The following is a 25,427-nucleotide window of genomic DNA, read 5'->3' as shown; positions in this document are numbered from 1 at the left end:
ACCCCCGGAATCTTTTGGCTGACAATGACCTTAAAGATATGAATAAATAGGACTGTAAGACTGCATTCTCTGGAGCTGGGATCTTCAGCATATTCTCCCCTCATCATTCAAAGGTTAAAATGAATAGAAGTTGTTTTAGAAGAGACATTCAAAGAAAAAAAAGAGACAGTTTCCCTAATTAATATTAATCCTATTATCAAACAATGCTTATGTGGGGTTTAAAAGCAATAGATCATTAAGAAAAACCATATCTAGGTTTACCTCTAAGGCTCCTCCTAATTTTAAAAGGTATGGAAGGAAGAATTTTCATAAAGGTGTTATCAGACTTTCAGATAGACAGTAGGCTGAAAATTACTAATTTTCCTTCTCCTGGAAGAAATTTTGTCATTAATTAAGAAAAAAATTAAAGGTATAAATTATAAAGACTAGGGAGAACAAAAAAGGACAATAGCAATAAAATCTTGGTACTGTAAAATACATGCATTAGCAACACCACCACAGAATCTCAAAGGCTCAGGACAGACAGGCTCGGGAAATGTATGGAGGGGACAGGAGGGAGATGGTGTTAAAAGAAAGAGGAGTGCTGTTGGGAGTCTTAGATCCCCACCACCATACTAAGCTACCTTAGGCTCTCAACCCTTGGGTAAAACTAAAGATGAATTCTTTGAGAGGATAGGGGTGATGAATTCAGTGAATTTATGCATAATGAATGCTGAGACTCTCCAGCCATCTTTCCCAATTTAGCTTCCAGAATGCTGGCAGAAAGCCTTTATATTCTAGACAAGAGAGTCAAAGATAATTTTTGGAAGAATTAAGCCAGCCCAAGAAAAAAGACGTGGAAGTACTGACATAGAGGATTCCAGCTGCCCTCAGTGATGAATACACTGGTGGTCCAGCCCTGGGTCTCATAGTTTAGAAAGCCATACTCTGATCCTCCTCTGGCCTCCCTGCAACCCATGGATAGAAGAATCCTCAGGACCAAAGAGATATCCCCAGATAGAACACACAGAATTTCCTGGAAGACAGACCCAACACTGTTTCCAGGGCCTGTTTGAGAGACCTCTAACCTATCACTTTTGCTGAGGGTAAGTATACCCTTAGGTCCAAGGGATGGCCAAAGGGTAGAGATGGCATGAAGGAGAGAGTATGGTGTGAAACAGGCTTCTCCAGTTGTATTCCTGAGCGGACAAATGGGGAACTTTAGCAAAGAACCAAACGAAAATCCTAGAATTAAAAAGTACATTATCTGAAAGGAAAATTATACTGGATGAAATAACGGAAGATTGTAGCCTACAGAAGAAAGAGTAAATATACTTGAAGACAGATCAACAGGAGTCATCCAATCTGATGAACAGAGAGAAAAATGATAAAAAGAGCATCTTCAATGATCTGAGGAACAATATTAAGTGGTCTAACATTTGTGTAGCTGGAGTTTCAGAAGGAGGAGAGACATATGGAGGATTAATGGCAATATCTCCCCAAATTTGGGAGAAACTATCAACTTACATACAGATCCAAGACACTCAATAAATCCCTAGCCAGATAAACATAAGGAAAACACCTAGGTACATAATGGTTAAACTGCTGAAAACCAAAGATAAAAGAAAAAGAGAGGGTACTCACATATCAGCACTGACCAAGAAAACTTTCTGCAAAGATGGGAAAGCTCTGCTTCTGCAATGCCCAACCTAACAACTACAAACCACATGTCCATTTGAAATGTGGCTAATGCAACTGAGGAAATGAAATTTTTATTTAATTTTATTTCAATTTAAAAAACCACATGTGGCTAGTAGCTATCTTGCTGAACACTGTAGCTAAAGAGAGTTGAGAGGGTGGCTTGGGGTGGTCTGGGTGGTTAAGTGTCCAACTTCAGCTCAAGTCATGATCTCATGGCTTGTGAGTTCGAGCCCCATGTCAGGCTCTGTACTGAGAGCTCAGCACTCTCTCTTCTCTCTCTCAAAATAAATAAACATTTAAAAAAAAAAAAGGGAGAGGGGCGCCTGGGTGGCTTAGTCAGTTAAGCGTCCGACTTTCGCTTAGGTCATGATCTCGCGGTTTGTGGGTTCGAGCCCTGCGTTGGGCTCTGTGCTGACTGCCAGCTCAGAGCCTGGAGCCTGTTTCAGTCTGTGACTCCCTCTCTCTCTGACCCTCCCCTGCTCACGTTGTCTCTCTCTCTCTCTCTCTCCTAGGGGAAAAAAAAAGGGGAGGGGGGAGAGATAGAGTTATGAGATATCAAACCATCATAATATGTGTGCTTTACTGATTCAAATAAACAGTAATGATAAAAACAAACAAAAAGGTCAATGTACTGAGATAATTAGAAACCTGTACACTGACTGGGTATTTGATATTAAGGAATTCTTGTTAATTTTTTGATGTGTACAAGTTACTGTGGTTATATTTTTTTAAAAGAGACCCTTCTAGGGGCGCCCGGGTGGCTTAGTCAGTTAAGCGTCCGACTTTCACTTAGGTCATGATCTCGCGGTTCGTGGGTTCGAGCCCCGCGTCGGGCTCTGTGTTGACTGCCAGCTCAGAGCCTGGAGCCTGTTTCAGAGTCTGTGACTCCCTCTCTCTCTGACCCTCCCCTGCTCATGCTGTCTCTCTCTCTCCTAGAAATAAATAAAACATTAAAAAAAAAAAAAAAGAGAGACCCTTCTATTTAAAGCTATATATTGAAATATTTACAGATGAAATGCTATGTCCAAGATCTGCTCAAAATAATATGGAGTAGGGCTATGGAGAGCGGTATAGATGACATAATATTAACCATGGATTGGTAATTACTGAAGCTAAATGACAGGTATGGTATACATACCATTACACTATTCTGTTTATTTTTGTAATGTTAAGAATTTTCCATAAAAAGTTTTTAGAAAGTAAAGCAAAAGGAGAAAGAGATGGAAAATAGGAGGGAAAAACAAGGATTTACACAGACAGGTCAACACCCAAATGGCAAGACATTCAATAAGATAAATAGCATTTTCTGTTTAGGGAAATCTACAAAAGTTAAAAACAAACAAACAAAAACCTCCCAGAATTTGAATTTGGGCTACTGAGTTTCTACTTTGAAAAAGCCCAATCACTACCTGATACAGTGAGTGAAAAGGGACTCATACCTCTTGAGGCATATCATTGTTATCTTTCAGGACATGAGGGATGAAGGATAGTACAAGCTATCAACAAGAAATAACACAGCGCATCAAGAATCAAAATGTCAAGAATTTGAATGGCATCACACTAGGAGGAAAATGATTTCTAACCTCGCAGGTTAACATAGAAACGGTCAACAAGTCTAAAGACACTGTAAAACACATGAAACTTTAAAAACCTTATTCTCCACGTACCCATTCTCAGGAAGCTACTGGAGGATGTTTTTCACCAAAATGAGGGAGTAAACAAAGAAAAGAAAAATACAGTAAGGAGACCCAACAGAGCAGAGAGGTGAAAGCAGCGAAATGTGGAATGGTGATGAAGGGAGGCCCAGGATCACAGCCATGTTTCACACATACAAAACACCAGTCCAGAATGGAGCAGGTCAGAAGATTCCAGAGGGGACTTCAATAAAGTGAAGAGTGATAAACTGTTTTTGAAGGGTCTGACTTCACTGGAAGCTGGGACTGAATTATAGCTAAAAACACAAAAAAAATGGGGCGCCTGGTTGGCTCAGTCAGTTGAGCATCTGACTCTTGATTTTGGCTTTCAGGTCATGATCTCAAGGTTTGTGGGATCGAGCCCAAGGCCAGGATCTACTCTACGCTGATGGCGTAGAGCCTGCTTGGGATTCTCTCTCTCCCCTCTCTCTCCGCCCCTCCCCTGCTTGTGCACAGGCTCTCTCAAAATACATAAACTTAAAAATTAAGCAAACAAGAAGAGACACATACTAACAGGTAAGTATCCAACTACTTACACAAAGTTTTATGGAGAAAAAAATAATTACACTTCATAGCTCAGGTCTGAAGTACAGTCATAATAATGTAAACACTGNAAACAGCCATGAAGATAATGTCAGTGAGTGGGAACAGATATCCAGAATACCTAAAATGGAAAAATCCAGAAGTCACAATACAAGCATGTAATTCAGAGATAGAGAAGTAAATGCAAAAGTATCAACTTAAAGAGGCAAAGAGAGATTGACTCTGTGGAAAGAGAAACTGGGGACCATGTTAGACTGGGGATTGGGTTTTTCTTAACTAACTATAGAACTAGTTGACTCTGTAAACTGTTTTTATAACCCTGCCAAGATTAAAACTTGAAAGAATGGTGCTATCAATGATCCCCTAAGAGTTTACAGCCCAGTGAGAAGGGAAGCCAAGCAGCTGTGAGAACTCTACAGCATCCTGTGCAAAGACCAGGATGAATACGTGTGATGCTGTAAGTTTATTGTCTTTTTGCAGACACTGATTTGAAGCAGTCGCTTGCCAGGTGTCAAGTTTGAAGAAGTATATTGGGAAAATGTTTCTAAGCAACTAACACAGATGAAATGAAGGTCAAGGGTGTCAGAGAAGACTCATTTAGAAATAATTCATTTAGACATTTGCTAGTGTTTTGGTTTCGTTTAAATAAAGGGAATCAGGACTCTTTTTCAAAGAATATAATTATATGATATAAATAAACTCAAAAGAAGATCCCAGCAGAAGCAAGCTAAACTTTACTTTGTGTAATACTTATAAGGTGGATTCATGAAGGCTTTAACATCATTCAGTAGGAGACATTTTCTAGGGTCATATCTCTACTAGGTATTTAATTCTTGTTTCTAAGGTATAATCTATTTTACAGTTTAAGAGGAAACAGTGTCTTTTTTTTTTTTTTTTAATGTTTATTTATTTCTAGGAGACAGAGAGAGAGACAGCATGAGCAGGGGAGGGTCAGAGAGAGAGGGAGTCACAGACTGAAACAGGCTCCAGGCTCTGAGCTCGCAGTCAGCACAGAGCCCGACGCGGGGCTCGAACCCACGAACCGTGAGATCATGACCTAAGTGAAAGTCAGACGCTTAACCAACTAAGCCACCCAGGCACCCCATGTCTTTTTAACCTTCCAATAGTGTTTCAGACAGGCTATAAGCCACTAAGTAGTCTGATGAGCATTACAATGAAAAGTTTTTGTACTAAGAGCTACATTAAGTTCTGGCAGCTGGGTTTATCTGTCCTTTATTTGATATCAAATTAGCCAAAATAGTTAAACCCACACTGCATTCAAAATTTCATTTTCTCAAACTCCAAATGTTTTTTCTTTACTGATTTTACAGTCCAAAGTGTAGAAAAGTACTAATTTTCCTACAGGAGTTCTTGAATTTAAAAACTATGCAAATATAATGTTTATATATCAATTAATTTTTACCTGGCTCTATCCTAGATCTTTATGATCTAAGTTTGCTGGGAGTTAATACTGGATTCTTTTTATTCATCCTGGGACAAGGGCAGAATGGAAGCTGAAATCTAAAGAAACCCACCCACCTTAAAACTGGTCATAACATTCAACTCCTACCAGCAGACATTAAATAGAACTGCTCATAGGGAGAAAAAGTTTTTCTCTTTTAAGTTTTTTTTTATCTCCTCCACTGGGAAACACCAATTAATGAGAAAACAGCCATAATTATAACATCCCTGAAAGAAGAGAACCATGGAGAAAATTCAAACAATAAGTAAATACTGGACTACAGATGGAAGTTTTCTTTCTTTTCTCCTAGAGAAAGCTACTTAGGTGGAAAATTTTTAAATGTTTGCTTCTTATAACTTCAGGTTTGCAAAAACAAATATTTACAAATCCTAATCCCTACTTTTGAGGGAGGGATTTGGACTAACATTCAAGTGCTCTTACGAGGGTTATTCCAGATGCTCATTTCCCTGAATGAGAAATGGAAATGCAAATAGGAAAGTAAACTGACATTCATTTCTTTATTATTTCCTTTTTGTTCTAAGAGCAGAAAATTTGCCCTGGTTTCTGTGACCCAAATTCCCATTCCTACTCCTAAAGTAAAACATTCTTGCTGACTGTCCTCAAATATTATGCTGGAGGCTCTCTGGGCCAACAGGAGGTTAGGTTTCAATGGAAAGGGAGCAGATGGAGATTTGGGTTAGTTCCTTACTTCAGGATTCTGTGCTGGAAAAGCCTCTTAACACACTGCTCTTGTCATAGTAACAGCCAGCTCCATCTGCACAGTAAGCCTTGTTTTGTTCTTCTAGTCTGAGCCAAGTTCTATCATGACTCACTCATCTTTGCTCTGAATCATTATACCCTTTGCTGAGAAAGAGCCATCAACTAACTGTGGCACTGAGGTAGTGAACCTACGAACAGGCGTGGTGCGCTGATATTTAAATTAGAGAAGAACATGGGTTTTCACTCCAAGTAATTCTACTGCTGGTATCTCAGCATTAGGTCTCACACCGGTGTTTCCAGAAACACTGAGCGACGCTATCCTACCTGTCCTGACTGGGAAGTGGAAGGTTGATATTTTTCTTTCATCATTTTCAACATATTTAAAATTTTTATTCTCCTTCAGACTATTCATTTCAAGTTCCTGGTGGAAGGGGAATATGCGTCTTCTGCTTTGTTGTGTCTTCTGTCTCTCACAGTACACCTGCCCTCTTTTTATGGTTCAATTTGTGAGCTCACTTTCAGTAAACATTTTCATTGGAGCTGCGAGTCCTGATGGCCCTGAAGTTTAGAGCTATTGCAAAATGACTGCTTTGTATTTGCTTCTGCCAGGTACCCTGGGTTTCACCAGTCCTGGACCAATGTCACATTCATTTACTGGTTTGAAATACTGCACCAAATAGCTTGTATAAATTTGGACTACGTATCTGTATATTATGCCATATATAGCAAAATACTGAGCCTTGGATTCATCATAGAGGGCATCCAGAATGCTGGTCAGAGAGACACTTTTCCATCACCTTCCTTAGTGGAAAACTTTCACCAGTTTCCTTCCACTAAGGGAGTTCCTCTCCTAGGGTATCAGCTTTGTTCAGAGATCAGCTACAGTTCCCCATCTCTGGTAGGCCCGAGACTGTCTCTCTTGTCTTTGTGGGCATTTATAAGTCCCTAACACCCAGGGCTTGCGCCACTTCCACTTCACACTTCACCACTGCCACACTTCCACTTACAAACTTACTATTGTGCCTTCATGTTTCTTGAACCCCAGAAGGCTTATATTTCAAAGAGAAACTAAAAACAAATGAAAACTGAATGAAACTCTCAGCTAGTACTTAAGCATTCTAAAAGATTCAATATTTTCAAGATTGAGAGGCTCTTGCAGACCTGATAAAGTTCTGAGCTCCTCTAACATGCAACTTACCGTATGTGCTAATAGGGGGTCTTTAAATATAGACAACTATATTTGTGGTTGTGGCTCAAAGATAACTTCTATATAAATCTCTATTGAAATCTATTCTCATATAAATGACAAATTAACTACAAAAGTCTTAAGAAAAAAGTTTGTAAATAAGATCTTAAAAAGTTTCTAAATGTTTGTTGAGTGAAGTAATGAATAACTTCTCATGTCAACGTAGGACTTTTTAAAAATATATGTTTTTATGTTTAAATTAAACTCTATGCCCAACATGGGTCTTGAACTCATGACCCCAAGATCAAGAATTGCATGCTCTATCGACTGAGTTAGCCACACGCTGCTAGGACTTGTTTTTCTTTTAAATAAAAAATAAAATTCTTCTCCATAGTTATTTCAAACCTGAATATTCCATGACCAAACCTAATATAAGGAAGAGAGAAGAGCCTGTGTTATATATAAATGAAATAAAATGGGGAAGATACCAAGTTTCCCCGAGTAAACTAAAACTCTAACCTGCAGGTTGTTCAGAGGTTCCATCTTCATGACTGGGCCCAAGGTGTTGAGAGGCAGGGAGACATCGATGCTCTGGTTTGGCATCAGTGGTGTATGGATGGCCAGAGGAGTGCTGGGGATGACACCAAAGCTAGGAAAGATGGTGAAGAAATTCCAGAGGTTAACCAGGAGGCAGGATTTAGGCACATCTTTCAGTTTCAGTGGCTCTTTACTCCATTTGAAGAAAATATTTTTAATTTTTAAGTTTATTTCTTTATTTTGAGAGAGAGATAGCAGGAGAGGGGCAGTGGGGGGAGGGGGAGAGAATACCAAGGGGCTCAATCTCACAAACTATGAGATCCTGACCTGAGATGAAACCAAGCATCACATACTTAACCAAGTGAGCCATCCAGATGCCTTGAAAACATCATTTAAAAAAAATTAAATGGAAGAAATATTTCTAATTTCCTATAACACTTATTACAATATAACCCTTATTTCCCATTAAATGGATGTGAGGAAAGAGAAAACAGAAGTACATAATTACTTTGCTAGTTTCTTATATTTTCACACCACTAGAGGGACAGATTTAATACGTCTCTATCTCTTTTTTAAAACATCTTTTCACGGCGCCTGGGTGGCTCAGTCAGCTAAGCGTCCGGCTTCGGCTCAGGTCATGATCTCACGGTGGTGGGTTCGAGCCCCACATCAGGCTCTGTGCTGACAGCTCAGAGCCTGGAGCCTGTCTTCGGATTCTGTGTCTCCCTCTCTCTCTGACCCTCCCCTGCTCATGCTGTCTCTATCTGTCTCTCAAAAATAAATAATAAGAACATTAAAAACATTTAAAACATCTTTTCTTAGATAATTCTTAGGAGAAAGAAGACTTAAGAATATATAAAATAAATATAGAGCTTATATAGGTAATATCTTTCAAGAGTCACAGGATGGCAGAAGAAATATTTTTTTTCCTAAACTATTCTTTAGAATATCAAAATGTAATAATAAAGTGATCCTGAGAATACACATCACTCATTTTGGCATAACATTTATAGATCAAAAAATTCATTCTGCTCTTTTGATCTTGCTCTCATGGTCAGGAAACTCTGTCAGAAGGCAGTATTGGGATAGAAACATGCCATTAGCCTAGTTCCTAATATTCTCAATGTTCTTCTTAGAAATGATATAGAAGAAACAAAGGAGGGAAAAATTCTTTACTAATCTACAATTTCATCTTCTGCAAAATTACAAGCTAGAGAAAACCTACAAATTCCCAATTATATACGTGTGGCCAAAGCACACAAGATAAGCAGAACCAGTGTGAGAGAGAGGTGCAGTGGAAATGCACAGCGAGTTCAGAGCAACTGGTGGTAGCAGCCTCACATCTTGATGAGAAATACCCATTCTCAGAAGAGAACCCCCATTCCAAGTGCCAAGTGCTATGAGTGGGCCAAAGACCAAACAGGAAACAACACAGAGGTGAGGTAAAGAAAGAAGATGGAAAATCCCCAGCAGGGCCTGGAGGTGATAGAGCTAAAAAAAAGCACCACCTTTAGGGAAACCTGGGTGGCTCAGCCAGCTGAGCTTCCTACTTTGGCTCAGGTCATGATCTCGAGGTTCGTGAGCTGGGAGTCCCACATCGGGCTTGCTGCTGTCAGGGCAGAGCCTGCTTCAGATACTCTGTCCCTCTCCCCTTTCCCTGCTCATCCTCTCTCCCTCAAAAATGAATAAACATTTAAAAAAAAAAAAAGTACCACCTTCTAAAGGGGAAACATATACCTTGGAAGACAGAGGCAGAGGGGCATGTGGGTGGCTCAGTCGACTGAACTTCTGACTTCAGCTCAGGTCATGATCTCGCAGTTCGAGGGTTCAAGGCTCGCATCAGCCTCTGTGCTGACAGCTAAGCTCAGAGCCTGGAGCCTGTTTCAGATTCTGTGTCTCCCTCTCTCTCTGACCCTCCCCTACTCACGCTGTCTCTCTCTCTCAGAAATAAATAAAAACATTTAAAAAATTTTAAAAATTAAAAAAAAAAAAAAAAATTTAAAAAATAAAAAAAAAAAAAAAAAAAAGAGGCAAAGACCAATAAAAAAATCTGTAGAACTTAAGACTCAAAAAGTATTCTTGAATAAAGTCAGATTCTGAAAGGCAAAGGAGTTATGGCCACACGGCAGTAAAGGAGGGAGAATCTCTGAGCAGCAAAACCTAAAAAACAACCCTGGCTTATCTTCCCATTCTACAGGAGTCTCCTAAGCTAGTCTTATAAATTCTAGCTCATTCAAATAGGAGATCAAAATGGTTTAAGCACAGCACACATTGAAAGACACTATTACATAAAAGTGGAAAAAGAGCAGTAGAAAACTTCCTTATTGACAAAAAAAACATACTTGAAAATGATTTGAAGTAAAAGCAATGGAAATTATGAAACATTTATACAGGAAGTTAAGGGAAAAATACACTTAATAAAGCAAGTGAAGCTACCAAAGGAGGACACAACAGTGAAGGAAGCACCTGGGGAAGAGATGGCCAAGAGAAGGAGAGCAGGAGAAGGTAAAGGAGAATTAATAAAACTCAGAAAATAATAAAAAAAGTATAACAAAGTTGCAAGACACAACTTCAATATACAAAAATGAATTCTACTTCTATACACCAGTAAGAAACAAATATTAAGATGAAAAGAATCCTATTTACTACAACATCAGAACCAAGAAATACTTAAATCTTACAACAGATGTGCAAGATGGTACATGAGAAATTATAGAACAGTGCAGACACATTAGAGATGATCTAAGTAAATATATAAAGCAAGCTGATGGATTAGAACTCAATACTGTTTGAAGTCAATTCTCTCCCAAATTGATTTATGTATTTACTGCACTCTCAATCAAAATCCCAGCAGGCAAAGGACCTAGAATAGCCAAACAGTTTTGAAAAAGAACAAAGATAGTTTACAGTATCTGGTTTCAAGGGTTATTCTGGAAAAAAAGTTTACTTTGACTCTTACTTTACACCATTAAAAATTATCTGAAAATGGACAATAAAAGTTAATCTAAGAGCTAAATCTAGAACACTTCTATTAAAAAAAAAACCCTCCTTTGTAACCATGGGTCAGGCAGATTTCTTAAGAACAAGAGTATAAGCAATAAAAATGTTTGCTTTGTGAAAGACAGTTAAGAAAATAAAACCACAAAAAAATATTCACAAGACGTATATCTGACGAAGGACTCGTATTCAGAATATACAAAGAACTTTAACTACTTGATAATAAAACAACTAAAAAAAGAAAGATCTGAGCAGACACTTCACTAAAGAAGATATAAGAAGGGTCAATACGCTGATGAAAAAATTGCTCAATATTATTAGTCATTAGAGGAATGCAAAATAAGAAAAAAAGATTTTTTTTTTTTTTAAATGTTTTATTTATTTCTAGGAGAGAGAGACAGCGTGAGCAGGGGAGGGTCAGAGAGAGAGGAAGTCACAGACTGAAACAGGCTCCAGGCTCCGAGCTGGCAGTCAGCACAGAGCCCGACGCGGGGCTCGAACCCACAAACCGCGAGATCATGACCTAAGCGAAAGTCGGAAAGTCGGATGCTCAACCGACTAAGCCACCCAGGCGCCCCAAGAAAAAAAGATTTTTTAAGTGGGCTTCATGCCCAGCACAGAGCCCAACATGGGGCTTGAACTCACAGCCCTGGGATCGAGCCCTGAACTGAGATCAAGGTCAGACAATCAACTGGGCCAGGGGAATGAAAATTAAAATGAGAAATAAATTAAATACAAGTTATTATAAATCCATAAGAAAGGCTAAAATTGGTAAGGATACAGAACGGCTAAAACTCTCACACTTACCATATGACCCCACAATACCACTGCTAAGTAATTCCCCAAGAAAAGTGAAAACATATATCCACCAAAGACTTGTATATGAATATTCATAGAGCTATAATCATAAAAGATAAAACTGGAAACAACCCTAAATTCCACCAACTGGTAAAAGGTAAACAAACTGTGGTATACTCATCAATGGATACTACTCAGCAATAAAATGGACAGATAACTGATACATCTCAAAGCATTATGCTAAGCAAAAGAAACCAGATTGATAAGACTTCATCACTTACAAAAAATTACAGAAAAAATAAAATTACACTGCTAGGGACACAGTTACAAAGAACAAGAGAAGACACACCATGGTAAACACAGTAGGAGACACAGAGAATAAAATCACTGCCATCCACGCAGCAATCTTGCCAGAAAATCAAGTCTAAATCCAATCAAGCCTATAGATCTACCTCCAATTTACAGATATAATCAGCAAAACCTAGACTGTGGGAAACTCCACAAATAAAATGTGTAATTTCTTCTACAAATAGATTTAAGAAAAAAAGAATAGAAACCTATAGGTTAGAAGAGACTTAAGACACTTATCATCAACCAACTGGCACATATGGGGACCTTATTAGGGACGCTGTTCAGACAAAACAAACTGTATAAAAACATGACAAAATGATGTCATCACCTACACACTAACATGGGAAAAAATGAGGCTGGCCACAGACTTTTCCATAGGAACATTCAATGACAAAAGATGGGAATGAAACAAAGAACTTAAATCAAGGACTTTCAAGTATAAATGTCACAGTTTTAACCACATAAGACTCTGTTATTTACAGGACTGCTGTTAACAGGACCCCTTTGAGGATCCTACATCCAAGAAAGGATAATGGAAACTTAAGTCAACTTAAATAAAAGGACTGGCAGTAAGCACAAATCCAAGCCAAAACAAAGATGGGGATAAAGTTTAAAAAGAGAGAGAGAGAGAGAGAGAGGGAGGGAAAGGGGGCAAGAAGGTAGAAAGCAGAAAAATAAGCTCTTGGCCGCATCTCTCATCTTTCATAAGTAACTTCAAAGATGACAAATCAAGTAGTAGAATTTTTTTTTTAATTTTTTAAAACGTTTATTTACTTTTGAGAGAGAGAGAGTGTGTGAATGGGACACAGAATCTAAAGCAGGCTCTAGGCTCTGAGCTGTCAGCACAGAGCCCGATGTGGGGCTCGAACCCACGAACCACGAGATCATGACCTGAGCTGACTGAGCCACCCAGGCGCCTCTCAAGAAGTAGAATTTTAAACATACTTTAGGTACAAAAGTAAATCCAAAGAAAGACAGTACTATTGACATCAGGCAATGTGGGAGGCAGAGTAGATATAAGTTACAGTAGGAAATCGAGACTATCTTCACAGAAAACAGGGACTAAAGGAATTTTATAAAGAAAAAAGCAGAACTATCAACAAAGATATAAGGTTTTCTCAATATCAGACTTAAAAAAAAAAAGGAAACACAAATAGATATGAAGCAGGAAGGTAGGCTATGCAGATCACCATTATTACAACAGATCTGTCCACCAGCCTTAGCTTTTAACTTGGCCAGCTCCCACCAAACAGCTGGAAACAGAACTAGTCTGACAAAAGGAAACAAAGACTTTCTAGACACTTAATGTGCCAACTTCCAAATCTAGGATATAGAAGTTATTTCCAAATGCTTAGAAGTAAGACAGTCACTGATGCAAGCTGTCACCAACAAATTTTATTAAATCTACTTTATGGGGTCCAATTATTACTCTGTTAGAAACAATTTTGAATATCTTGTATTTATGAATCGGCCATCAAATTCTATCAGGCAGTTTCCTGAACCACAATATTTAATAAAGAACAGTAATGTTTCAGAACTATAGGACATCAGTATTTTACATTTTCATGTTCTCTTCCTTATTAAGGCAGAGAATTCATTGCTAAAAATAGATTGTCAGACTCTATTATTCAGCTAACAGGTATACTGACTATCTTTCAAATATTTTACATCAACTAAAATATGTTCATTTTTCCCATGTGTGGGATTTGGACACACATTTGTTTTGTTCACTACTCTAGCTCCAGCACAAAGGAATGTCTGACACATAGATGCTAAACAATTATTTGTTAAATGAATAAATGGATTTCAATTAAAACTTTTTTTTTTTTGGTAAATGGTTTATTAAAAACATTCTAGTCCTAGAATCCTTTAAGAAGACAGTAAGTTCTGGTTTCCTTATTCCATATGGATGAATTTCCCAACAAAATTCCTCAGGGCCTCCAGAGTTGAAGCTGACAGGTGAACAGACACACAAGAGGCAGCGCTCACTCTACACCCAACATCTGTCTACATGAGAGGTTTTTCCTTTTTTTTTTTAATGTTTATTTATTTTTGAGAGAGAGAGAGAGAGAGAGACAGTGAAAGCAGGGATGGAGCAGAGAGCGAGATATAGAATCCAATGCAGGTTCCAGGCTTGGAGCTGTCAGCACAGAGCCCAATGTAGGGTCTGAAGCCACAAACCATGAGATCATGACCTGAGCCAAAGTCGGCTGCTTAAGTGACTGAGCCACCCAGGGGCCCCTCTGACATGAGTTTTTAATGCATTGTTAAATGGAACATTCTCTTGTTGGACACAAGGCACAATGCTGTTTCATGACTGAGCCAAGGACTCAGGCTTCTTACCTGTTCTTGTTAAACTGGATTGCAAAATCTGTCATGTGCTGCAGAGCTTTATTGGTGAAGTTCATTTCCATATAGATGTGCCCTTGGCGGTGAGTAAATGTTCCGGAAATCTCCAACCCTTTAGCTTTTACTGCAGGCAGCCAGACCTAAAAAATAGTATAAAGCTCAATGGAACCACACAAGATTTATCTTCATGCTATTTGTTTTGAATATATAAAAATGAAATTAAGATTTTACTTCTTTAGGCAATTAGGGTGACTTTTATACCATAAATATAAAGTTAGATGCAAAAGGGTCTGGATAAAGTCATATTTTCTGAATTCTGAGATCATCCTCAATTAAAGAACCAAACCAAACACACACAAACACATACACACAGTCTACGCGTAACCCTGGCTACTTGTCCATCTTCTGTTCAACTTGGTCATTTTACTGCTTGAGTCCTGCTACCAAATATATATACAAGGAAAAGAGAAACTCCAATGAGTATAATGTAATTGGGTTTTCTAATTGTCATTTTTGGTAAAAGGCTTATAAGTGAAGAAACTGAATCTACTAATGAAAACAGTATGTCTATATCTTTGAAGACATATTTTTTTAATCATCACCAAAACTATTATCAGTAATCTTAAGGACAAGGACCATGTCTTATGTAGATTTTTAACTCCTGGTATAGCTTCTGGTAAATAGTACCTAGATGTTGTTTAAATAATCTGAATGCCTATCCTCTTTATGATTCATCCATAACTCACCACCGGGCCCAGAACCTGTGATACTCCTAGACTGTTAAGAGTTAATTAAAAAAAAAAAAAAAAAAAAAANGGATCTATGTATAATATAAAGATTTTTTTGCTGTTAAAAGAAAAAAAAAAAAAAAAAAAAAAAAAAAATCAGGAAATTCACGAACTGTTCAGACCACCAAAGACCAAATACCAAAGCATCAGTGGGTGGTGAATAAACTTGAGAACATATTCAGCCACACTAAAGAAATAAAGGAGAGGAAGAACATAAAACCAAATAACCATAAGATATATTTCATCTATCAGAGTGTCAAAAATCCTAAAAATCAATAACACTTAACAGAGAATATAAGAATCTGGCGCTTTGCATTGTGTTGCTGGGAATGTAATTTGATGTTACCTCTTGGAAGGTAAGTTGAGAATGCTTATTTTATTTTTTAATGTTTATTTATTCATTTTGAGAGGGGGGAAGAGAGTGCAAGTGTGGGAGGGGCAGGCAGAGAGACAGAGGGAGAGAGAGAATCCTAAACAAGCTCCACTGTCAAAACAGAGCTGGACAGGGCTCAATCCCATGATGTGAGATCATGACCAGAGCTGAAATCAAGAGTCAGATGCTCAACTGACTGAGACAACCAGGCACCCCAGAGAATGTCTATTTTAACATTTATATATACACTGGGATATACATACACAAAGATGTTCACTGCAATGCTGTAATAACAAAAAAGAGGGAGGAAGCTGGTAGGACTAAGGGAATAACCTTATCCATCAATAGGGGAATAATTAAATAAGTTGTGGTATATCAATCAATATACTGGATACAGAGATTCAGAAGAATATGGCAGAGAAAAAACAAGACGCAAAACAGTATATTTCACTGACATTAGTACTGTTAAAGGACACAGACATATAGGTATATGCATAATCCTTTTCTTCTTATAGAACACACAAATGTTAATAGGGGCTATTTATGAGAAAGTAGGGGTAGGGAGACTTAATTTTCCATCTGTTATTTCTACATTATTTACATTTGTCATTTGTAGGTATTTCTTTAATGTTAGTAAACAAATGCATTAGAGAATCTTTTAATCAATGGTTAAAAGTCTATATGGGATAATATCCAACACAGAAACCTGACAACAAAGCTACTCAATTGTGCCAAAACATTATGGCTCAGTTTTAAGTTCTATTTTTGGCTTCTCTATTCAGCAGCTGTGTAGATCAAGTTATGACCTCTGGAATGGACAGCTGGTCTACATCTCTGTAGCAGGGATCCTCTGAGTCAGATGAACAGGTAGAGAATTCAGGAAATAGACAGGCAAGCATGTTGTCCCTCAGAAAGGCATAATTACAAGAGACCGAGCCTAGCTGGATGGTACTATTCCCAAAGGCTGAAGTAAGCTTCACTTACAGCAAGTTTCCCCTTTTGAAACTTCAAAAACTTCCCCTTTTGAAATTTCAGTCTGAGCATGACATTAAGCAAGACTGAGACTAGAAAAGCACCAATAACAGAAACCCAAATCAGCACTCTAAAAACGTACACTAAAATCCAGGAAAGCTGCATGTGAGCAATAGTGCCCTAGAATCCATCTATAATACCAACTGAAACAGGGAATGGAAAGATGACAAGTAAAAATGTTATCCCTCTATACTGTATTCTACCCTCCCTGCCCTGGCTATTGCATCGTTGACTGGATTTACACTAGACTGACTTCACATTGTTGCCAAATCAGACAATATTTCTACACAAGAACAAAATACAAATATTTAATATTCCCAATTTTAAGTCCAATTATAAAAATGGTTAATGAGGATGCTACAGTGCTTCTTAGTACCAAATTTTAGACCACTTTTCTCTTCCTCTGAAATCCTCTAGGACAAAGAATTCAGTATCCAAACCTTGGATTCGGTATCAGTGGAAGTAACAAAAAATGTCAAGTAATTTGGGTCTTATTCATTAAGAAAGTATTGCTTTACTTACAGCTTTAGGAGCCACATATCCACCAGGTGCCATGCCTATTCCTGTGGAGAGTTCAAATAGGTCGTTCAAACCACTGCTGACCACAGCAGGAGTAGGTGAAGGAGCGAAGGTTGCAGGCACTGATGATGGGATGAAGGACTGTCCCACCTGCAGGGAAAAAGGGAAGGGGGGGGGGAATCAGGAAGAACAGATTAATAGCCCTTAACCTGTTGCTCTATATTTTAGTAGTATTGATGAAACAGTAAGAACATACCATGATTATAATATTCTTAGGAACTGAATTAGTATATTCTTTGTCCTTTTAATCATCACAGTTTTTCATCACTATAATTTACAAACACTCTTTATAAGTTCTATCAAGAGAGAGTAAACAGTAGGGCCAGGAACAGAGTGACCCAAGATCTCTTCTGTTTGTTTCCAATTTTAGCTTCCATGATTCTGTGCAAAAGGCCTACAGGCACCCTAATGAAGGGGGAATCTGTTTCTATAGAAAGAAGAAGCATCGAACTTAGAAAGCAGTTCTAGTTCCACTTGGGTGCAGACAAGTCTTACTTTCCCATTTAGACATAAATATCTGGCAGGAAATTCTCCTGGGGGGAGATGGATATTCATACCTCCAAACTCAGTCACTTACGAGGAGAGTCTCCCTCTGAATCCAGCTGACTCTCTCAAGTTCTTTCTAGATGACACTAAAGAATAAGAGCATTCTCCAGTCAATCAAGATGGGAGGTTCCATTTCCTTTAGCTCTTTAATGTCAGGAAGACAAAGATCTCTGTAGACACCAGAGCACCAGTCCCTAAAGATGTCCCTACACCACATGTGGTGTACGCCTCTGAAGATTCCAAGTAACCCTATACTACTTTCTACTCTTCATATACTTCTATATAGGTTTTGGTGTACAATGCTAGATAGCAGCGGTGGCTGGTCTGAGAATGTGTACATAGGAAAGGCATCAAACAGGGGGCAGCGCATCCCATGGTGAAAAAAATGGATGGCACTTACTGCCGGACTTCCTCCAATGCCCCCGCCAAGGTCACTGCCAAGCTGAAAGAGAGAAGGAGAGAGAGGAGAAAGAGGTAGAGTTCATTTAGCTAAGTACTAGATGCCCATATAGAATCTGCAAATTGCTCTACCAAGTTGCTAGGAATACATGCTATTCAACTTGACTCCCAAAGCCTAAAGAAATTCTAGATTGCAAGGAAAATATGTCCTAGGGGAACCGAGTAGTGGCACTGATGGTGTGTGGGAGTTCTGAGAAAACTTGGAAAGAAGATGGAGCTGGGACATCTCAGGGATGTTTCAGATCCAATCTTCCCACTGGGGTACACAGGCATAAACCTAAACGAAGTTAAAGAATTTATATATTCGAAGAAGCTCTATCTCCAAGGAGTAATGTTTTGAATGTGTTTTATTTTTTCCTTAAAAGGAAATTTAAGGGAGGAGAAAAAAAAAAAAGAAAAGCAAAGAAAAACTAAAATGTGCTTTGATCTACAAAACCTGCTGTCTCACTGAGAAAGTGGGAACCAAACCAGTATTGAGCAATTTCAAGCTTCAAAAATTATAGGTGGAACAAGAGTGAGTTTTAGAATTTAGAACTTTCCTAAGAAAGAAAACAGCTGGGAGAGGAAGATACCCTATCTGGGGAGGAAGTAGGAAGGCATGCAATGCTTCAAATCTCTTTCACAGTTGACACTACTAAGGAGAAATGCTGTGATTAATTTGGAGATCATTTAAAAGGATGCTAACTAATGGAGAATTAGATGGACTTAATTACCTAGGTGACAGGAAAATAATTCCACATGGTCTTAATCTAGGCTTTTCCACCCTTAGGACACTGATATAATTCACCCTGAAGTTAGTCTTCCATGACAAAAGCGTTAAAGAAGAACAGAAGCTGAAAATAGCTGACATGAAGAAACAGAACACACACACACAACTAACAGTGCTGTTTAAAAACCAACTACCACCTTTTTTGGCTATAGTTCCACGTTTGCCTCTTCCTTAGTTCTCATCGTACATTTGAAGTTCTTCTCTGAATCACCAAATGCCTTGTCTACTCTACAAAACACTTCCCTTTATTATCTGTCATTTAGTGGTAGAAACTTGGAAATCTTTGTGCTGTGGTTATGTTAAAAAATAAAACTGTACTCATTTTCAGGATTTGAGAAAGAGGATTTATCTTCGCAGTGAAAAAAACACATGAAATGGTGTTGCCAAAAGCTAAAAAATACTCTATATTGAAAAACATGGAGATGGATGACAAAATTCTGTTTCTACCACAATAGAAAAGGGGTTAGGCAGGTGCTTCAGAACTAGCATTAATAAGCATCCTCTGCACTAAGTTACAGAGCACTCTAAACCTCAAAGAGCCATTTCTAGAACCTGATTCCTAAAGATTACTTAATGGTTGAATACAAGCCAAAAATGAACATGTGTAAATAAATAAAAAGGTCACAACAACTAAGAATTCAAATAACTGGAAAAGTCTAAAGCAAACAGAAAAGATAGTACACACCTGCTTTCTCCCTGGTTCTGGAATAGCACACATCTGTAGCATGACATCTGAATACCACCTTTTATTCAAACAGACACTTATATAATGTCAACTGGATACAAGGCACTATGGGGAATGTAAAGATGTCAGGCAGTGAGGGGAATACATAGATGAATAAAACCCAGACTTTGCAAACTGGCAGGAGAAATAAAACACTAATGCAAAAGGATACAGAATATATTAAAGCAAAAAAGAGAAGTACCGAAGGGAAGAGCCTCCTTTTGGCTGAAAGATAATGAAAAGCTTCAAAGAAGTGGTAATGTGGGATTATAAAAAGGGGGAGGTTATTTCCCATATAGCATGAACAAAGGCTGAAAAAGCATGAATAAAAGTAGGATCAAAAAGAATGAGTAGTCCAATTAGACTGAGCACAGGGTAGATATGTGTAAAAAACAAAAAAAAAGTCACAGAAAATAAACTTGCAAAGGCAGATTGATTACAGGAGGTTTATAGAATAAAATCCAACTTTTCAAGAGTACTTCAGTTGGGTTCTATCAACTATGGCTTTCAATCTTAGATACACAATTCAATCAACTACCTATGTGTGTATAGTGGGGGGCATTAAAAATATACTATGCTTGGGTTTTACACCCCATCCCCTGACCCCTAAGTAGTGATTTAATTGTTCTGGGGTGGAGCCTGGGCATCAGAATTTTGAAAAGCTCTCCTAGTGATACTAATGTATAGACAAGGCTGAAAATCAATGCCTTAGAGAATTAACTAATATTTGGAATCAGAAAAGATCTGTTCAAAATGACTTTTGGGGTGCCTGGGTGGCTTAGTCGGTTGAGGGTCCGACTTCGGCTCAGGTCATGATTTCATGGTCCATGGGTTCAAGCCCCACATCAGGCTCTGTGCTGACAGCTCAGACTGGAGAGCCTGGAGTCTGCTTCAGATTCTGTGTCTCCCTCTCTCTCTGCCCCTCTCTACTCGCTCTTCTCTGTATCTCAAAATAAAAAAAAGACATTTAAAAAAATTACTTTAGAGCTAACTCTGAACTGGCTTGACCTTCTGATGGGCTTATCTCTTCCTCCCCTCAACTGGTTCTCCTCCCCTTGGCCAGGCTTACAATCCAAGCTTAAAAGAGGGAATTCTTTATAGACCTGGTTGGCACTTGGCAAGGAAGAACACACACTGGAAGAGAAACAGTGGTTTCATGCAATGTGCTATATTCAATAAAAGGCATTGTCAAAAGGCACGCACTGGTGGTATTATTTCCAAAAGAAATAAAGCCCATTTACAGTCCTTATTTTCTTAGATTTCATTCTTATTATCTTTGAGTGTAATATGAACATTATCTTAGCCAGATAAGATCTGAATGTACTTTCCCAGTCATACTGCTTATCAATTTTATTCAAAACCACTGAAGAAACTGAAAAGCAACCCAAATCCTCCCGTGTTTATGTTCAGTATATCAGATACAACACAGCTTCAACCCAGAATCAAGAACTCTGATCTTAAGAAACAGGATCCAAAGGGTATCAAGAGACACACAGCCACATATATAAACGTTCACCTAACAGGGCTGCTATGTCCAGAGAGCAAAGGGAAAGGACAGCTTCAATACATGTTCTGACTAGCAAAACTGTAACTTACTGACTTTATTCAGCATTTTTCCTTTTGACTGAAAAAGTTCCTATAGTGGAGGTTATCATCCTCTTCTTGGAAAACATGACAAAGGTGATAGCACAGTGATGGGCAGGAGTGACTAAGAGATGTCAATGAGGATGGGAGCTAATTACCCAGTGAGTGCCCTCTCCTGTCTATGGTGACAAGCAGGATGATTGCAAATATTAAGAAAAACAAAGAAGAAAGCTGGAAAGCCGAATAAAATTCAGAAAAGTTCTTCTCATGTTGGCCTGAACTAGCCATCAACCATTTTTCAGTTCAATTGTTAGTATTATCTAGAGTCAGCCAAGTTTAATCTATCCCACCTTACTTATCAGGTAGGGTACAAAATAAGCCAAAATAGGACTTGTAAAAATTTAGTAATATTTGTTATCCAGGGAGCTGGTGGGAGCCAAGTGAAAAGGGTTAGGTATGCAGGGCATGGCTTTAATCCCCATCACAGGTGTCTAGATACTGTGTTTTAAGTATCTCTTGGAGCTAACCACTTCCCACAGTTCCCAGGATTGTCTTACTAAAGCTCCCATTTTCTCCATGAAGGCAATAATGCCAGCTATAAGGCAACTAGGATAGATAGAGGAAAACGAAGAAAGGAGAAGTGCCAATTTCAGCAAAAGAATATTTCAAGTGCTGCAAAGTGAGAATTTTCCAAAAGGTTTATAGCTGATATCCATGTCCAAATGGTGGTATGGTTAGTGAACCAAGCCATAGTGGTTTGGTTCCCTGAGGTCCTGATCTAAATCATAGTAGCGGTAGTCATTAAATGGCACTGAGAATAATACTAACATTTGGCTACTGTCAAAGATGGCCACTTTACCATCCCTGAAGTAGCGCTGAACTGGGATCAGTTCATGCTGAACTACATAATAATGTATCCGTGCAATGTTAATTGGATGGAAAGCAATGATTTCATGGTGATTTACTGTAACTTATGGGCTAAAGGGATTTCAGAATTGTTATATGATCTCTGCAGCAGAGCCAGGTTGGACCAAAAGTTTTAGCTGAGTCTCCCCACAACTCCAGTTCAGCTAGATAGCGTAAGAAAACACCCTCATCCGGGGAGGCCTGGGTGGCTTAGTCGGTTAAGCATCCAACTTTCGCTTAGGTCATGATCTCGCGGTGCGTGGGTTCGAGCCCCACATCGGGCTCTGTGCTGATTGCCAGCTCAGAGCCTGGAGCCTGTTTCAGAGTCTGTGACACCCTCTCTCTCTGACCCTGCCCTGCTCACGCTGTCTCTCTGTCTCTCTCTCTCTCTCTCTCCTAGAAATAAATAAAACATTAAAAAGAAAAGAAAAGAAAACACCCTCATCCAATGGCAATATGCTACAATAGCAAAAATACAGAGGGAGAACTCAGAACTAAGGCTCTAAAGGCAACAAGTCTACCCGGCTCCAAGAAAAGAAAAAAAGTCTTTTATAAGAGGGTTATCAGCTGAGATGGCCACTAAATAGACAAAAAAAAAAAAAAAAAAAAAAAAAAAAAAAAAAAGAAAAGAAAGAAAGTCCCACAAATAATGATCACAATTATCTCCTTTCAGGTTAGTGTATCTGGCCAGTCCAAAATATACTGACCTTCTTCTAAACCTGTTGTGCTGAGCATCTTGAGAGATTCTTTAATTAGAGGTGCAGATCTTAAGCTCAGACATTTCTTTGCTTCTGTCTAGAGTTATTACCTTTCTTACTTAATGCTTTTCAGAACTGATTTAATTAAAGGGAGTCTAAAGGAATGCTCACTGATAGCTCTGTTATTATTAAGGAGTCAAAATAAAATGATGTAAAAATAGTATACAGTGATTTCTATCACAAATAATAAAATTTATACCAAAATCCTATTGGTGTCAAAAACATTAGCCTGTGTTTTTCCTATTAGGGATTTTAGAAAGCACACACCATCTCCTAGGTAAAAGTGTAATTTTCAGCTGTTTAGCTGCCAATGTTAATTTGATCTTCAAAAAGCTATTCAGAAAAGTATCATGAAATACAACTAAACAAACTGGTGAAAAGGATCTGTAACCATGCAAAACCTATTAAAGAAACTGATGGCTAAGAATGGACCGGATGTGGAATAGTGTAAGAATTGAGATCCCATAAAATCATCAGGAGACTCATTAGCTTGACAGAAAAAAAGGGCTTTGATTATCAACAGAAAAGTAGAGGGATGTAGCAGAATACTTCCTGAGGTGGGACACGGAACAGAATGTCACTACCAGCCCTCAGCTCTGCCAGAACCCACTGAGGAGTACAGTAAAACTCCACAGGAGATGCTCTTCATCCTGTCTCATTTCCCTTCACAGTACTTACTACAGAGTTGGTTGCCATCTCTCTTCCCCACACCAGAACGTACACTTACAAGGACTAGACACAACTATATTCCCAGTACATAGAATAAAGTCTGATATAGAATCAGCACTCAAATATTTATTCAGTGAATGAATGTTCTACTAACCATATAAGTAGGGATATGAACAATATTACCTTTTGGGAAGACAATTTTGAAATGATCATTTTATTGGAGAAAATTATCACAAAATGGACAGAAGGCTGACAAAATTGTTTCATCAACTGGCCTAGAGCATCCTATTGGCACCAACATTTCTGACACACAGGAATAGAACCAATTAGGGAAAAAAAAGGACTCAATCCCCATCCTGAGGCCAAGGTCCTTCCTAGAGAGGAAGTGTATTATTGTCTGAGCAGTTCTGATAGCAAGTTTTCAGCAGAATGCCCTGTGCATCATTTATTTGCTCTGATAGCACTAGTGGTTTATATCACAGCTCACTGCCAAAGAGATGAGAAGATAGGATTTTGTGGCTCTGCTTACAAAGAGGGTAAGATGAACAATCTGTTCCTTTTGCTGCAAGATAGATACATGAACTTAATCTGATCCTTGTTTTCACAAATGAATACACTTCTACAGTTTTTCTAAAGCTTTCATGTGCCTCCTAGTGGCACGTCAGCCCAAACTCCTATATCCCGTGTACCTCGGACATACAATGAGAAGAGGCATAGGGCAAACAAGCCTTGTGCTTTATCTTAAACATTCATCCAATTTTACATTCTAAGCCTTAACACAGCAGTGTTTCGTCTGTGTTTATATTCCTTACCATCAAATAAGAATGACACTGCAAGACGGTGAACCAAATTTATTCTGCAGCTATAAATGCATCCTGCATTCTGCTGAGTACTCCAGACTGTGTACTCCTCAGTTAGAGAAGGAACAAAGTTAAGTGATACTGGACTCTATTCTAGAAGATGACAATAACAAACTGAAAGAATCACAGGATAGCCTTGGGTTCAAATCTTGACTCTGAGACTTACTTGCTATGAAAACCTTTTCTATAAAATGGGGCTCAATACCAATTTCCTTGCATAGTTATTTTGAGGATTAGAAATTATAAGAGTTCCAGCACAGGAAACTAGAACAGAAACAGGAACTCAGTATTGAGTAATTATTCCCCCAAATTGCCCGAGGCCAGCCTTGGTCAAATCTACACATTGATAAAAAGACAGTGGGGTTACAGAAATCATACTGAACAATTTATCAGGCAAAACTGGGCTATAATTCAAAAACCTCTCCACAACACCACCAACTCTAAAACTTAAGCTCTTTAACCACTGCAATCTTTTCCAGAGGAAGAAATAGGAAGACGCAAAGCTATTATGTAGTAGCTAGTATGTAGTCCTGTGGGCTAAAAAAACCTAAAATTATCACTAAAATAGTTCTTAACTTAAAATTTCTGAAAGGCAAAAACAAAAGAAACAAGGTGGGAGGGCACATTTATCGTGGTGAGCACTGAATAATGTAGAGAATTGCTGAGTCACTATACTGTACACCTGGTACTGATAAAACACTGCAGGTTAATTATACTGGAAAAAAACCACAAATATAGAGTGGGAGGATTTGAAAAACATACACTGGAGTTAGGAAAAGGCTGTTTCTCCTCTATCCTACACTGTTCCAGCTGGGCACACTGAAAGGACATTTCTCTGGCAGGAAAACCTTTGTCAGCAAAGAGAAAGGGCATAATGCTTCCTTCCCATTCTTCATGTACAATAGCGCCAGTTATCTAAATAGAATAATGCACAGCACCTTGGATGAACAAAAGGCTATAGTTTAGCCAAGGTCTATGCTGACATCCTGAAAGTAAAGGCAACAACAACAACAAAAAATCAAGATTCAGTTATTATTACTTTAGTGATCCTCATAGATGTCAG

General features: G+C 38.4%; 1 protein-coding gene across 2 annotated transcripts in view; it reads right to left on the bottom strand.

The window, feature by feature from the left end:
- The window catches only part of AP2B1 (adaptor related protein complex 2 subunit beta 1), a 127,761-nt gene that overhangs the window by 28,993 nt on the left and 73,341 nt on the right, over window positions 1-25,427 (bottom strand). Inside the window, exons 15-18 of one of the 2 annotated variants that reach the window (XM_077749740.1) lie at window positions 18,036-18,077; window positions 17,033-17,179; window positions 14,312-14,457; window positions 7,805-7,934 (exon numbers count right to left, since the gene is read on the bottom strand). In XM_077749740.1, coding sequence (XP_077605866.1) covers window positions 7,805-7,934; window positions 14,312-14,457; window positions 17,033-17,179; window positions 18,036-18,077 — 465 coding nt within the window. The remainder of the gene's footprint in view (window positions 1-7,804; window positions 7,935-14,311; window positions 14,458-17,032; window positions 17,180-18,035; window positions 18,078-25,427) is intronic. The other variant, XM_077749741.1, reaches the window with a different exon arrangement.

The sequence above is a fragment of the Crocuta crocuta genome, unplaced genomic scaffold (genome assembly GCF_008692635.1).
Source record: "Crocuta crocuta isolate KB4526 unplaced genomic scaffold, BGI_CrCroc_1.0 scaffold149, whole genome shotgun sequence".
In the NCBI taxonomy this organism is placed as follows: Eukaryota; Metazoa; Chordata; class Mammalia; order Carnivora; family Hyaenidae; genus Crocuta; species Crocuta crocuta.
This window is presented reverse-complemented; position numbering and strand designations above follow the sequence as displayed.